Source organism: Populus alba, chromosome 1, assembly GCF_005239225.2.
Source record: "Populus alba chromosome 1, ASM523922v2, whole genome shotgun sequence".
Taxonomy (NCBI): Eukaryota; Viridiplantae; Streptophyta; class Magnoliopsida; order Malpighiales; family Salicaceae; genus Populus; species Populus alba.
The window spans coordinates 11,958,062-11,973,355 of record NC_133284.1 but is presented as its reverse complement, the minus strand read 5'-3'; the positions used below and the strand labels follow the sequence as shown (position 1 = coordinate 11,973,355).

The 15,294-nt window shown below is 35.6% G+C and overlaps 3 protein-coding genes across 5 annotated transcripts; 1 reads left to right on the top strand and 2 right to left on the bottom strand.

Moving 5' to 3' along the window:
- Positions 1-1,402: 1,402 nt before the first annotated feature.
- On the bottom strand, positions 1,403-3,819 carry LOC118038610 (large ribosomal subunit protein eL13z). The gene is made up of 5 exons (XM_035045017.2): positions 3,692-3,819; positions 2,736-2,851; positions 2,462-2,595; positions 1,898-2,056; positions 1,403-1,814 (listed from the first exon to the last, which is right to left on the bottom strand). The coding sequence occupies exons 2-5, from the start codon at positions 2,842-2,844 to the stop codon at positions 1,593-1,595; spliced, it is 624 nt and encodes a 207-aa protein (XP_034900908.1). The 5' UTR covers positions 2,845-2,851; positions 3,692-3,819; the 3' UTR covers positions 1,403-1,592.
- A 530-nt stretch (positions 3,820-4,349) lies between these two features.
- On the top strand, positions 4,350-8,674 carry LOC118038612 (uncharacterized). Of its 2 annotated transcripts, XM_035045020.2 has the most exons (6): positions 4,350-4,876; positions 5,033-5,163; positions 5,584-5,652; positions 7,254-7,379; positions 7,479-7,606; positions 8,091-8,674. In XM_035045020.2, exons 1-6 carry the CDS (start codon positions 4,654-4,656, stop codon positions 8,395-8,397), a joined length of 984 nt encoding a protein of 327 aa, XP_034900911.1. In that variant the 5' UTR covers positions 4,350-4,653; the 3' UTR covers positions 8,398-8,674. The 2 variants fall into 2 exon arrangements, with proteins under 2 accessions (XP_034900911.1, XP_034900912.1); XM_035045021.2 differs by lacking the exon at positions 5,584-5,652 and having other exon boundaries at positions 4,352-4,876.
- Positions 8,675-9,139: 465 nt separating this feature from the next.
- LOC118038611 (protein CYCLOPS) lies at positions 9,140-14,523 on the bottom strand. Of its 2 annotated transcripts, none has more exons than XM_035045019.2 (11): positions 13,980-14,523; positions 13,339-13,391; positions 11,974-12,114; positions 11,759-11,807; positions 11,625-11,677; positions 10,713-11,410; positions 10,577-10,620; positions 10,451-10,496; positions 10,055-10,103; positions 9,535-9,663; positions 9,140-9,354 (listed from the first exon to the last, which is right to left on the bottom strand). In XM_035045019.2, the coding sequence occupies exons 1-11, from the start codon at positions 14,169-14,171 to the stop codon at positions 9,228-9,230; spliced, it is 1,581 nt and encodes a 526-aa protein (XP_034900910.1). In that variant the 5' UTR covers positions 14,172-14,523; the 3' UTR covers positions 9,140-9,227. The 2 variants fall into 2 exon arrangements, with proteins under 2 accessions (XP_034900910.1, XP_034900909.1); XM_035045018.2 differs by having other exon boundaries at positions 11,759-11,810; positions 13,980-14,521.
- Between the last annotated feature and the right edge of the window lie 771 nt (positions 14,524-15,294).

Here is a 15,294-nt window from a genome sequence, read left to right as displayed (position 1 = left end):
GTTTAGATTTTTTATCTTTTTTTTCTTTACACTTTGCATATTTATTACTTTATAATTCCTCTATTTATGACCATTCCTTTTATTTTTACCTTCATTCTTTTTATATATATTTTTTATTTCTCCCTTCTTTTCTCTTTACATTCTTTTGGAAAAAAAATTATTAATTTTTATTCTTTATAGAAAAATATTATATCAAGACTAAAATGAAATGATATTTCACTATAATAATTGCAACTTTGTCTCATTTTTTACTACGTTAAAAATTAACATAAGATCTTAAATATTTTTATTAATGCTTATGGTCTTTAATTTATTTTATTTTATGTAATCATCAACCTTTTAATTTACGATTATATTATTTTACTTGATAAATATTAACAATACTTACGTATTCATTCTTTTGCATTAGAAAAAATTATTTGACTAGCAATAAAATGAGTCGAATAAACATGTTAATATTTTTTTTTTTGTATTTAGTGGCATGGATAGGCCTCAATTTATTTAATTAAATCCATGCATAGATTTTTTAATTCATTATTAGGATTTTTTTTTTTCAAAAAAGCATTAGAAAAACCTATATATTTATTCTTTTTTCTAGAAAATATATATTCGACGAAAAAGGGGGTTGAAATAGCTAGTTACGTACCTTACGATCAAGTTCTCCCATGCAATACAAATCTTAATGAACGTGTTTGATGATTTTGTGCATGCGTTTTTATAAAATTGATTTTCAACAAAAAAAAGGATTTTGTGTTTTTCTAGTATTCGGTGATTTTGTGCATTTATTTGTTAGAACCTTTTTTTTTCCTAGTTTGAAATAGAAACCTCATTTGCCCCTTTTGGGCAAAAGGTAATTTTCTTAAAGTTCTGCCATAACATGTATGTTATTATAGAAGTAGGATTAATATTGAGTTTTCAGGGTAAAAAATATTTCGTTGTAGAATAGAAAAAACTTGATATAAATAATACTTATTAAAAATATTTTCAAGTCATCTTGAATATCAATCAAAACTTAGTTTCTACTGTGATCCTAGTAGTTTTTAAGAAATTAAATTCTCTTAAATAGATTCTAAATCAAATTGAGTTCGAGAGAGCTTTAGATCGACCTTGAATAACTCGGTCTGTCAAGGAAGGTTGATGCCAGACCTTACCGAACAAACGGGCACCTGCACGAGCACCAAGCAAAGCTGCAAAATGCAGGAAAAATTAAATGAACCATCATCAAATCCTTTAACAAAGGCTTTCATTTTGTCTTCACACGGCCAGCTAAGTTCACTTCATTTAGCACAAGTTCACAATTACACTTGGGGAACCTGAAACCTTTTGTAATTGTCAAATTGTACACATCTATCGATTTAGAACAGAGACAACCAGCCAGGCTATGATGGTAGAGACAAAACCATGCAATAAGAACTTGAGAGTGTTAAATATATTAAATCATGTCCGCAAACTACGAATCCTTGAAACTTCTAAAACTCAATTGGCATTTTAAAAAGTTATGGTAGAGACTAAATGTCGGAAATATAATAGAACCCAGTTCAACAACAAAAACTCAACATCCACTCAAAAAACCCACTTGACAGTGTCAAACTCTACTTCTTCTCTTCCTTTTCAGCTTCTGCAGCCCTCTTCAACCTGACACCAACATGGCGTGCATTTGTACGCTCCGCACGGAGCTTGTCATAAGCCTTGAATGACTTCATCTCTTCAGTGACCTTCACAAGCTCCACAGATGGCTTCTCACGTACAATAGGCATAAAATGTCCTTGCACTTGGGTAGCAGTTGCCAGTTCCTCAGGAGCAGAATCACCAGCCTGCAAAATACATGCATAAAAATTAAATTCCATGTGAAAAGAAAAACAATCATACTATTACTCAGCCATACCACAGAAAGTACCTTGGACTTGCGAGCGCGTCTTGGAAAGACAACCAATTTGGCCTTGTATGTTTTCAGCCTCTGAACATTAGTTTGGAGACCCTCCAAGGAGCGATTCCTACGACGGTGATCAACAGCAATTCCTATTGTGGGTGCTAGTTTCTTTGGAATACCAGCAGCCTGGTGAAGGAAAAAGAAATGGGTTATTCAACATACAATACTAATAAAAATATCAATAGTGACCATATAACCACAAATATGCAATATTAGATAGAAAGAGAAAACTGTTCTAAAGACTTGCAAGACCTAAAACAAATTTACATATTCCTGCTCACAAAGCAATGTACCACGAATACTAGATATATATACATATCCATCTCCAATTACTGTTAACACAAAACACTACAAGTTAGAATCTGAAACTGGGTACAGAAAAAACACAACCCTGCATATGAGTAAATATAGACACCATAACCTGGAATATACAATTAATTGCAAAAAAAAAATTAGCCATTTTTGGAGCCTAGAAAATGATTAAACATAAAAAAGTAGTCAACAAAAACAGGAAAAAGAAAACCAACTGACCTTGAGTTCTTCAAGAGAAAACCCCCTACCAGCTCTCACTTTCATATTATACTTCAAAGTCTGGCCATGTACAATGGGTCGAAGAGGTCCAGCTGTAGGCCGGGGAAAGATTTTGACAGCCTTCTTCTGACGAGCTGAAAAATGTTACACAGATAATAAAAATAGTTACTAAAAGTACACAATGGGTCACATGTGCAGTACAACATACAAGGATCAGGTATGAGGCTGTTCTATTACAGATATTAACAGGAAAGGTTAGCTAGAGGCTTCTCACCAATGCGTCTGCGGGTCTTTCGAGCTGGTTGGTTAAACCATGTCTTGACATAGTTTTGCCAGTGCTTCTTGAAGTGACCATTGGGCACAACATTGTTATGCTTAACCATGTCTTACCTGAAACAGTATGTGAGTTGAGGAGTTAGAAAAAGGACATTGTTCTACTGATGCAAAAAGGAATGGATCTGGCAACATAGAGAAGGCAGAACTTAAAGTAAGAATAACACAATCACAGCAATTTCAATTTGTTCATACCGAAACACTGTGAGCACTACCTTCTGACAACAAAACTACTTAGTCACTTAGGGTAACCATTAAAGGTCTTCGAATTCATTCATAAATAAAAATAAGAAACTTAAAAAAAAAAGCATTCAATAGCAGGCTGGCAAGAAAGCAAGGAGAGCAGAAAATAACTCAACCGACAATTCTAACGACCTGTCCAGGTCGTTAGAATGCAATGACTCAATCATTCCAAAGCATTTTAGACTGATTCAAAAAATTGAGAAATTAAATATCGTGGTGAAACTAGCGATTCGATACAAAATGAGCTACACGTCGAAGCAGCAGGATGGAAAACACAGACTAAACAAAGGAAAGAGCACAAAACAGAAAATCACTTAGTAACTCTTGTGAAAAGTAAGGTAACAGACATCAACTAGTTTGAAAATAAAGTGAACACAATTCCAGAAATAAAAGAAGTAAATCATATTTACCTTTATAGCTCTTTACCCCTTTCACTTTCTCAGGGCCCAAAAATGTATGAGCGATTACAGAAAGAAGCAAAAGCATAAACAGAACAGTAAGAAATCCTTAAAAGTCATCAGATCAAACAACGTCCTTCGCAAAGGAAACAGAGTACAAGGCAAAGATTACCCAAGTTCTGGGTTACTTACAAAATACAAAAAAAATCAAAAATCAAAATCGAAGTAAAAGAGGAGAGGGGATGCCGAGAGGTACCTGTTAGCGAGAGAAGGGCGGCTGTCAATTACAAATGAAAGCTGTAGAATTTTTTAGGGTTAGCTTCGTTTATATTAAATAAGCTTCTCAAAAAAACCTAGGAACTCTTGGGCCTGGGGTTCGGTTACTGCCTATCTTCAATGGACTCTTTTGAGCTATCAAATTCAGCCCAGTTCACCATAATTTTTAATTATTTTATAAGAGCTTTCCTAAAACATATCCTTGAATTATTTATTGGAATTTTAATTTTACTTAAATTATTTTGATTTGTCGACTAAAGAATTTTGACTTAAAAAAAAATAATTAAACTGTCAACAAAATTATAACACATTAAAATTAAAGCTTTCATGAAAAATTAAATTGAAAAGTCCATGAAAAAATATCATCCCCAAAATATGTTTTCTTACTAAATCTATAATTTTATTATTTGTCAAATATTATTAGATCATTTTTAAAATGCTTAAATGATCACTGAGTAATTGATAATCAATTTTTTATATCAAATAAGAAAAACAAATTAATAAATAAGATTTTAATTAGTTTTTTTATTTGTTTTTTGAATTTTAAATTATTTTGATATATTAGTTTTTTTATACAACGACAATTAAAAAACTTCCGATCACCCCATAAGTGTTTGACTATGGATGTCACAAGTCACGATGATCACTTTCCAAAAAATAAAAATAAAAAAGAGAAAGAGAAAATCCCAACAAAAACCTTGCGCCGTTGATCGAGTAGAGTGATTGTTCTTGACTGTGATTAGCCCACATACACTACTTTCCCTCTAAAAAAAAACGAAAAAATAGCTATATCTCTTCTTCCTTCTCCACACAAATAAAAGAAAACCCTCTCACACCCGAATCTCCGATCACTGGATTAAGGATTCCGGTGACCGGCTTTTTAACCCAAATCCCAGTAATCTGTGTGTACTGATAATAGTATAGCATAGCATAGCGGTAGTGATGGATGTTAGTGATGATGAAATGGAAAAGGAAATAGAAACCCCTGAAAATGGGAAAAAGGGTTTCATATATCTAGCTTTTCGATTAACTTTAGCTCTTCTTTTCCCAATCTTTGCCTTCCTTTCCTTGTCAATATTATTAGGCTTTTTAGCAATTTTCATGGGTCATTTGTCAATTACAACTCCCCTCTCTCTTCCCTCTCAGTGCAAGATTCTCTCCAGCAGTACGTCCCTCTCACTGTTACGCATGTGATTCTAAGCTTGAATTAATATCTGTTTTTATATATTTTTTGGTTTTTGATACAATGAGTTTTTTGTTGATTTATTCATTTGTTTTGGTTTGTTTTTGAATTGTGTAAGTGGGTTGTTTTGTTTTTCAGGTGTGGATCTTAGATCATCTAAGGTTTGTGAGCCTGGGTTTTTGAATTATAAAGCCAAGCATGTGTTTTATCCATATAACAGAAGCAAATTCCGCTGTCGCTATGATTACTACTGGGCTTCAGTGTTTGAGGTGATTTTATCTTGTTCTTTTTAGCAAGTATACATGATTTCTATTTTGCAAGTGATTAGGAGTAATGATTTCTTGTGATAACTGAGATCGGTTGTCTTGCTAGAGTAATGCGTGGTGGGAGTGGAAAAGAAAGGGAGAATGTACTCCTTGAATACTTGAAATACCAAAAGTAGATTTGAACTTAAAATTAGTTAGACAGGTAACTTAGAAGTTGAGATTATGCAAGCTAAAAACAATGCTGATTCCAATAATTCATTCTCAATACACGTGAAGTTTCTGAGAGCATGGTCTTGTGTCATGATGTGGAATGGCATTGCTTGGAGTATTTCAGCTTGAAATTTGTTGTCGGGTTAATAGATGTACAAGGGCTGGTGTTTGTATGGAATGTCATGATCATTGGTGGTCTTGTTCATTTTGCAGAAGTTCCAGTTGAAGGATATCCTAACTCCGTACTCCTTAGGAGTATCTTCTACTTTCAGTCATCACAAAGTTTGTATACTGATAAATAACATTGGTTTTCTAGTTTGGTTAAGATTAACATTTAATTGATAGGAGTGCAGACCCTATTCTAACTCAAGAGTATTTTAATCTTCAAGCCTTTCAATGCAAGAAGGAAGATTTTGTGTAGTTCTTTTGTATTTGATTAGAAGCATCTATTACCCAAAGGGAGAACGGGTGTAAAATCTGGATACATCACTCCCAATAGAGGTGATATCAAATGATGAAACGGGGGACCTCTCACTATGATATAAACTCTTCTCTATATCAGTGGGTGCTTTCAATCCTTTGTTTTATCACTAATCTCCAAGGATCTATGATCCAAAGGGAGATCAGGAAGTGCAAAATTTGGATACATCATCCCCTATAGAGGTGATATCAAAGGATGAAACTAGGGACCTCGCACTATGATATAATATCTTCTTTATATCAGTGGGTACTTTCAATCTTTTGTTATGTAACAAATCTCTTAACTTTGTTATGTACTATTAAAGTTCCTATCTTTTTGTTCAAAGAAGAAACACCACATTTGTTGGGTCTGTGGAAGCTGTATTTGAAGAAAATTGCCTTGTTACTCATTACAAGAGGAATTAAATCAGTGGACAACGGAAGGCTTGTTTCTTACATGCCACCTTAATAATCTTTATATGATGCAACACTGGTTCCTTATTGTTTCCTATCGTACCTTGGATTATGGTCAATGTACCCCACATTCTTCGAAGGAACATGCGCAAATAGATAGTTGCCTCTGTTATTTTGTTGTCATCATTGTTCTATATGACTGTTATTTCAGGTCATGCTTATGCCAATGTGAAAGCTGTCTTCTATGTGCCATCACTACATTTTCTGGATGAATTGGCACCCCATTTTACTTAGCTTAGCTGATGATCTGATTGAAGACTTACTCTAGATGACTCATGATCAACTCTTCCTTCTCTCTCTCTCTCTAACACATACATCCATAATCCTGCTAAATCTCTGAAAACTCTATGCAGGTGGTACACTGAGACGGATTAGATACACTAGAGGGCAACAAATATTCTGTTAATTTGTCTCCATTGCCAGTTTTTCAACCTTTCATGATTGCTTTGATCAAGAAATTCTAGCAGATTAGAAAATTTGCTTTTGATTTTTGTATTATATATCTGCACGTTCTGTTTCTGTATTTGCTTTGATGTAGCTATACAGTTGACAATATCTTAATATTAGTTTTACAGTACACATAGTCAATAGAAAAATTTCAACATTTAGCATATGGCTATGAAAGAAAATGGAAATATATTACATGTATATGAGCAGATCCTCTAATAATATGTCTGGAGCTCCTCATTTCCCCTGTTCAGAAACCTCTCTGTGGCTGTAGTTTCACATGAATCTAACCTGCGCTTTTAGATCGGGTTGAGTTAGGATTTCAAAGTACCACTTCTGCAAGTTTCATGCTTGCACATTTCAAATTCTCATTGCAACATATAGTCAAGTTTTGCACACTCTTGAGCATGTATCTGACTAGTTTTAAAAGTGCAATGGGTTGAGGCATTGGTGTCAAGAATGGGTCTTTTTAATATTATTTTTTGTCAACTTTCCATTTGCAGGTGGAATACAAAGATTACTCTTTGGGTCAGACACAATTTGCATTAGCAGAGGCTCCAAATGAGGCCCTACCTCTAAATTGCCGGCCTAATTTTGGTGCTGCATGGTTGACCAAAGATAAATTCAAGGTAGGGATTGCAAAGCTTCCAGTCTCACTCATTGTATTACATTTTACGTCAAATTTCCTCAAGTCTATTATTTTATTCTTTTCTACTCATTCTCTTCAGGTTAATAAAACCTACAACTGCTGGTATACATCTGGCATTTTGAAAGTGAGCTTATATCGTGATGATCTTTTCAGTTGTCAAGCAAAAGATCCATCTCAAGTTGAGATGATTAAACGTTTTTTCATCCTGTGAGTATTTTTTTAATAGAAAAACAACACAATCTTATTTACTTTATATATATTCTGTGCATTTCTATGGCATTTGATGTCTTCAATATAGATGGTGAATTTACATATCCAAACTAGATGATGGATGGCCAAGGGATGCTCTTGAGTGTGTATAAAACAGTTTGATTTGACTGTCATGATATATGAGTTGAATGATAGTTATGTATTTGTGCTAATATTAATGGCCGTTAACGTGGATATGCCTTGTATTTTTACGGTCCTCACCCATCAGAGTGACTCATCTATCATTGAATGAGTTGAATATAATTTTCATTTCTCCACATGTTCTGGTAGAAAGTGTAGTCCTTGTATGATTAAACCTATACTGCTCCTATATTTTTGGAAATGGTTAGCTGCAAATGATGTAAATGCTAGGCATCTGTTTGCAATTGTTGTGTGGCTTTGGCAGTATTTAATGTAAAATCGCTGGCTTTTATATGTTCAGATCTAAAGAGATGCTACACTCCTTGATGGTCCAAAAGAAAGGAAAGGCTGGCTATTGGAGGTGCATAGCTGGAGTTATTGCTGGTTTTTCAACTTCTATAATCGCCATCAGCTTCATAATAATCCTACAGCACATAAAATCATGGTTTCGTCTACCCTCTGTAGCTAGGATGTTTTCTCACACCAATATAGTCTTCTTCAAGCGCACTTGTTTTCTTGTGGCGTACATTTCTTTTATGGGTTGGTTGACAATCCAGTATGGGAAAAGGCTTGGTCTGCCTGAGATTCGCAGAGTTTATAATTACTAGCAGCACTCTTTTTGCAAGTGCCAATTCCTTTTTTCTCTTCCTGGATCCTGGATGCTGCAATTCGACGCATTCCTGGCCCATAGGTACATGATTCATGTGGTTGCCAGATGTGTTTTGATAGAGTAAACGCTGAGCAACTTATGTATGTAGCTGAGAAAGTCTTTCATGTATAGGCATCATATTATACGGGAAAAAAAATCTCATTGATGTATTATATTGTAAAATCTTGTTTTGAAGGCCATGTTTAATAGAAGAGAGAATAACTGTCTTCTCTGCCCCTGCGAAGGATACGAGCACGACAGAGTCCATGTTTACTAGTACTTTCTGATGCCTGGGAAAGATGTAAGAATAAACTTCCTCAATCCTCAATATGTTGATTGTGGTAGAACCTCAAGGGAAACGCAAACAATCTCCAACAAAGAGGGATGGAAGTGGTTCAAAATTATCCACGCACATTAGCGATCATCAGAAGCAAGGTGACTATTAAACACGGAGACTAGAACTATCTCTCAGGATAAAAGCCTCCCAGCTTTAAATTTACACCCTACTGGTTCATCCTTGCAGAAAATTAAAAATTTATATCGCTTTCACAGTTTATCAGATACGGCTGCATTTACCAATGCCATGCAGTTACATTCATGCGCGTATGATGAACAAACAAGTCACAACACCAACACTGGAATATTGAGGCTAGGTTTAACATCTTGGGTAGGGTTTTCTTTGGATTACTAGGATCGGGTTTCCAGAATTACTGCAGCTTTCGCAGAAGATTTGCCGTTTACACATTGCCACCAGTTTGTGGTATGCAAGAGTCAAAGGGGGAGTAACTTTTACCACATCTTTCCTGTGTCTGCTAGGATCCTCTCAATTTCTTCGAAGAGGCGTTCTTTTTCATCAGTCAACTCTTCATTCTGTTTCTGAAGCTCCTCTATCTGCTTAGTCTGCTCAGAATCCTTCCTGTAGCAGTATTTCACAGTAATTGATTACTAGACAAACAATTTCTAGATCATAACACAGACAAGACCTACAACTTGGAAGCCAAACGTCCACCAAAATAAACACGATAGGAGAAATGAAATCTCAATGCATTCCTTGACAGCTCAACTGGAAGCAGTTTAGTTCTAACCCTGTCATTACCTGTTCATGAAAGACAAGTTCAGCTTGAGTGATCGTACTTCCTTCTCGAGATTTTCACATCGCTTAAGGATTGACTGCATATCGGTCGGGATTGCTGGTGTCATATTCCGTTCCTTTGCCTCCGCCATTCTAACATCACCAAAGAATTCAACGTAAATCAAACCTAGCAGGAAAAAACTACCCTCTAAAACCTGTACATGCTGTCTTTCTCTGTAAGACTAATTTCAAGTTACTTTTGTTATCCTCGTATAGCTCATGAGGTCTAGCGGTGCAATTTGGAGCAGTCTGGATCTTCCATATATCCTTATGCTAAACACTTCAACGAAAGGATAATTAGCCATTTGATTTTCTCAGTTGTTTAACTGTGATGCTTGAGTCATGATATCGTAAGTATCTGACAGTACAACTGCTAACCATTAACTGACTGATCAATCTATTCCTGATGCAGGTCATATCAAAATGATTCTGAAAGTTTGAATAACAGAGCCAATAAAGCTGAGAGATTAAAAGTTCAGCTTACTTCCGCGAACGTTCCACTCTCCGCTTTTTAGTTGGGTCCCCCTTGTCCACTGCATGAATCTGGTTGGTCAGATATTGCATACCAATACACTAATGCAGAGAAGCATCTTCATGGGTTTTATGCTTTGCTTAAATCACAATAAGCATACCAGATGAAACGAATGAAGTTTTCAAGCACAATATTAACGGGTGATAATAAAGAAGAACTACAGGAAAATTGTGTTCCGCAAGCAAAACTGGAAGTTGCAGATTTATTCAGGAACTACGTTTCTGTATCATGAACAAATCAAAACCAAAAGTGCAACACATTCATGGTGACTCCTCCTCCTTTCAGTAATGCCAAGCATAGGAAAGCCAACAGTCATGCTGATGAAATTCTTAAGGATAAGGTGATTACCTGAACCTGCCGAAGTCTCGGATCCATATCGGATGAGCCCCCCCTTCTGCAAGAGAGAAAGGAAGTAGGTAAGGAAATCCATATTTAATCAGAATACTTTATTCTCCATTGAAGCGTGTAAGATACCTTTCGATCATCCTTCAAATTGTCAATTATCCGTTCTCTAAAATCTGCGTTTGAAATGTAAGATGCACGAACAAACTTAGAAACTAAATCAATCATGTTTCAAGATAAAACAGAGGCCATTCTTTAAACTGCACACCTTTGGCTCTAGAACCATTTTCTGAACTCCTACCATTTCCAACTTGTTTCCTTGAGCTCTCACAAACGCTTAGAGTTTGACTTGAGTTGCTGGGACCATCACATGCATCAAAGCCAGATGAAACTACTGGCGCAGCAGCAGAAGATTCACTTTGAGAAGGTTCTCGAGAAACTGTGCCCAGCTGAATTGGGTTAATTGTATTTACAAAACCTTCGAAGTCAAGATCAATGGGTCCTTGAACTGCCTGCAAAACCCCAAGATCCTTAACTTGACCAGATGATATTTCTTGAAAACTTCCTGGAGGAATCTCGTAAATGCCATTCCCTATTCCTTGATCGGAAGTAGAGTTGATTATAACTTCTTGAGAATGAAAAAATGCATTAAGACTATCTTCAACTGTTTCCTTCTCAATCTGGCTACGTAGCTTCTTGCGTTCCAGTGTACCCTTTAACATGTTAACAACAGAAGAAACTTTGTCTATGCTGCTCATTTGTGGGGTGTTAAAAGTAGATGAGGATGAATTGGATGGAGACGTGAACAGGCCCAGCTGATTGGCAGTGTCATGCATAGGAGGGTCATTGAAACCATTTCGATTTCCAAACTCATGTTTCAAATTGTTGACACCATGCCCAGAAACATCCTGCATAGCTTCCATACCTCTATTTGTCTGAGCACATTGCATAGCAACATACCTTCTCCTGCAAAACAAGTTGGACAATGAAGCAAAGAAACGATTTTTCTTTGGAGTAAAATTTATTTCTATGACTTAAAGAATGCATTCCACTGACTTCTGCCAGATGTAAGATAATCATCTACGTGAAGAATTTGAAGCCAGTAGCACACTAAAGCATCACTAACTAAAACTTATCAAGGATGTGATTGATGTGAATGTGTGCACCGTAATGCTAATACCTTAGTTCAGAGGATCGACTTCTTGTCATGGGCTGAGAACTGTGAAACCATGTCTGCGTAAGAGATGAGACACTGTCAGAAATCCAGAGTCTTATTTGAACAAAAGTTTCTGCACATAACAAATTATAACAGACCTTAGCCAGATATAAATTACTAGCCGGCATCGTCCTTTCAGCAGCATTCCTGCTAAAAGTAGTAACAACAAAATGATAAATCAGAATCGCTATTCTCTTGACGGCAAAGTATACCGACTCTCTTGGATCATACGATATCCATATAGATTATTGAATCTGGAAATCATGTAACCTTGCACAAACAAGAGCATATGGAAGAAGGGTGCAGCAGCTACCTGGCTGATTGTTGATTGAGGTCATTAGAAATATCATCAGCTATTGGATTATTTTGTGTGAATAAAACATCATTGCTCCTTTTCTTTTGTGGTATACTTCCATGTTGCTGACTGGTCAAATTGACTAGTTCGGTGGATATCCTGTAATTATCACTCCCGTAATTCATGTGTTATCCATGTAATTGTCAGAAAGAAAACTTCTATTTCCTAACTGAACATTTTTTCAGTTATGGAATCATGATAGACAGAACTCGGTGCTCAGAAATTTTTCAAACTTTGAAGGAGCAACAAATTAGATACAAGGGTGTGAAGAATTTAAGGTTGAGATTGCATGACCATATTCCTTAAAGAGTATCACGTGCTAGTAAGGAATATTTGAGGAACTGAAAACTTGACAGAAGGAGCAAAGTAGCTGTGGTTGAGGGTGCAGAAAGTAGAATTCCCCTTAGAATGGTGGAAAAATAGTTGTCCTCTATCAAAAACCAATCAGTTGGGAAGGATCTATTAAGCCATGCTTAGTTACAAGGGAAAAGAACTGAAGCAAAAGAGACATGCATAGTTGCCAGAACCCCCAAGAGGTTATATTACCTCAATGGCACATGAAGCATTACGTGTATATTCTATTACCGCCATTATGACTCACCTAGATGATTCCATAACAATCTCAAGCTGGCCATGTGATGAACAAGAAGGGTTTCAAAATAAAAGCTCTAAGAATTCAGAGATCTGCAGGGAAGGAACTCATATTTCTGCTATCCATATTTCTTAATTCTCAAACATGGCATTGCTAAGTCCGTGAGCAAATTAAGTTTTCCTAACAGGCCAAAGGACATCAGGTTTCAATTTCAGGCATTCAACTCCAGAGGACCCAAGAAGAACTTGCCTTTCGAACGACAGTTTTCAAATTCCAATACAGAAACAAATTACCTATGAAGCGCCCTATTGTTTAGATACCTAGAACTGAGAAGGGTAGATGATTTTCTACTATGATGTTCTTATGCAAGGGAATTATGGGCCGGCCATGCATTTCAATCGACTGGAACCTACTGGGTGTTTCCCAAGTTTGTGGAGGATGAAGTGGTAATATAGCTTCCTTTAAGTCAAACAAACTTGTAACGTAGTTGCTCGGAAATGTAGCTACATTTAGCTCCAGAGTGTGAGTTGACTATGCACTTTCCACCATTAAGATTTACTTTGCTGTATTCGAGATTTTTAAGTTAAACAACACAAGAAAAAAAAAAAAAAAAAAAACCATGGCAGAAAAACCCTTTTCAAAACAATCTTAAAATCGAGGGCAACCTGAATTTGGAGCATGGCATGGTTTCGTCGATTCTCTATCAAAATTTACTATTTCAATCTACTCACCTTCTTGATGTTTGTCGCGTCCGATGTGCTATGCTTGTTGAGTTATAGCCATTCTGAAAGAAGAGATGTCACTCGGTTAGGGTGGGAAATCAGAGGAGGAAAAGAAATATATAAGGAAAGTGAAAACAGTGCATGAATAACAGTTTATAATGGAATGTGCCTTCTAACTTCATGAAAAATTCTTATGTTTCTGAATAACACTACAAGGCAGATGCTTTATTGTTAAACAGTCATGTACAGATTTAACAGAACAGATGAGCTCTGAAATGTTTTGGTTTATTAACTTGTATAGCCACTTCTTCAGATTATCAACCACTTGACAACAATCAATGAATCGAAAGCCTGGCAAAAGTCAAAGCTGACCAATTAAATGACAAAATAATTAGACCATAACCAAGTCCTTTTTAAAAAAAAAATACAAATCATGATGTTTTGTCAGTCTAATATTGGTTTTCTGACGAGGAAGATCTAGCGCTAAAAGGCAGCCAACTACATGTAATTGAGTTTCAAGTTTTGAAAATAAGAACAGAAATACTCATGGTATGTATAGATGATCAGTCAATAATCCTGCAAAGGCAGAAGAAGCATATGATGAGCTCGAGGTTTTGATGCTCAAATCAAGATTAAACTTTCTTTCTTGCCTCTCCATTTGTAAGCCAGCTTTTGAACAGCTCCTCGCTGTTAGCTCGAAAGTCGTGAGAGAGATTATTGAACCCCAACATCTCCATGGTGGGTACTGGCATCCCAATTGAGGTCTCCATCAAAGATTTGAGAAATAACTCTTCACTTGAATTCCTATACAAGTCTGCAAACCCTCTTCCTTCTGTCTCCATCACCCTTTTCTCCCCCTCGCGTCTCTGATAAAAAAACTGAAGCTGTGCTGCTAACCACTTTTTGAATTTACAGTTGAATTGCCTGTCAAGCTTCCCTTGTTTCTATCTATCATTGATCATATTACCTTTTCCAGAAGCAAGTAGATGTGTCAAACCTCCTCCCTCCTCAAAAAAGGACTAGTAATACTTGCGACAAAAGAAAAGGAAGAAAAAGAATCCTTTCAGTGAAAGAACGATCAGAAACTTCAGGGGCCAGAGACTAAAATACGAAACTGGACTTTAGATCCCTATAATTAGTAGTTCAAAATCTAGTCAAGAGAACATGTGCAAAAGTACAACCCTTGTTCAGTTAAAAACAAAAAAAAAAAAAAACTACAATAATTTTGACAAATATAGGGAACACATTTTTGCAAGAAATTGCACCAAGACAACCTAACTTTTACTTTTGATGTTGCACAAAAGAGACAAATGTTTCATTGTCTATCAAACCATAGGAACTCTTGATCATTATTCAGTTTGACTATTATATTTGTCCCTAAGTTGACATTTGGAAAACAGTAATAACAAAATAAAATAAAAATAATATAATTTAAAGAGATATTTAAGAGTGTGATAACAGTTGCTTTTTAAAATGTTTTTTGTTCCGGAAATTCATTAAAATAAAATATGTTTTTTTTTAAATCATTCTTTACATCAAGACATCAAAACAGTACAAAAAACATTAAAAAATATACAATAAGTTGTTCGAAATTCTTTAAAATTATTTTTTAAAATTCTTAAGAGAAGAATATTCAAACATCCTCTTAATAAACAATATAATAATAAGAAATCGAAATTCAAACCTAATTAAATGCGTTGAAGAAGTAGATGCTTAGCTCAAACAAATTAAAGAAATGGTCTGATGGAAGCAATGAAAGGGACCATGTGCACTTGCCCTTTGTTTTTTGTTAAGTGATTATTTATAACATGGTGGCAGTTGAGAAGGCGTTTTCATGCCAGGGAATGCCTGATGAATGCCTGATGTATTTCTTTCAGGAGGTTCTTCGACTAGCTTGCGCGTTGGATTAATAAAATGACCTAAATTATTCCAACTTTTTCCTTTGATACATGAAATTAGACACTA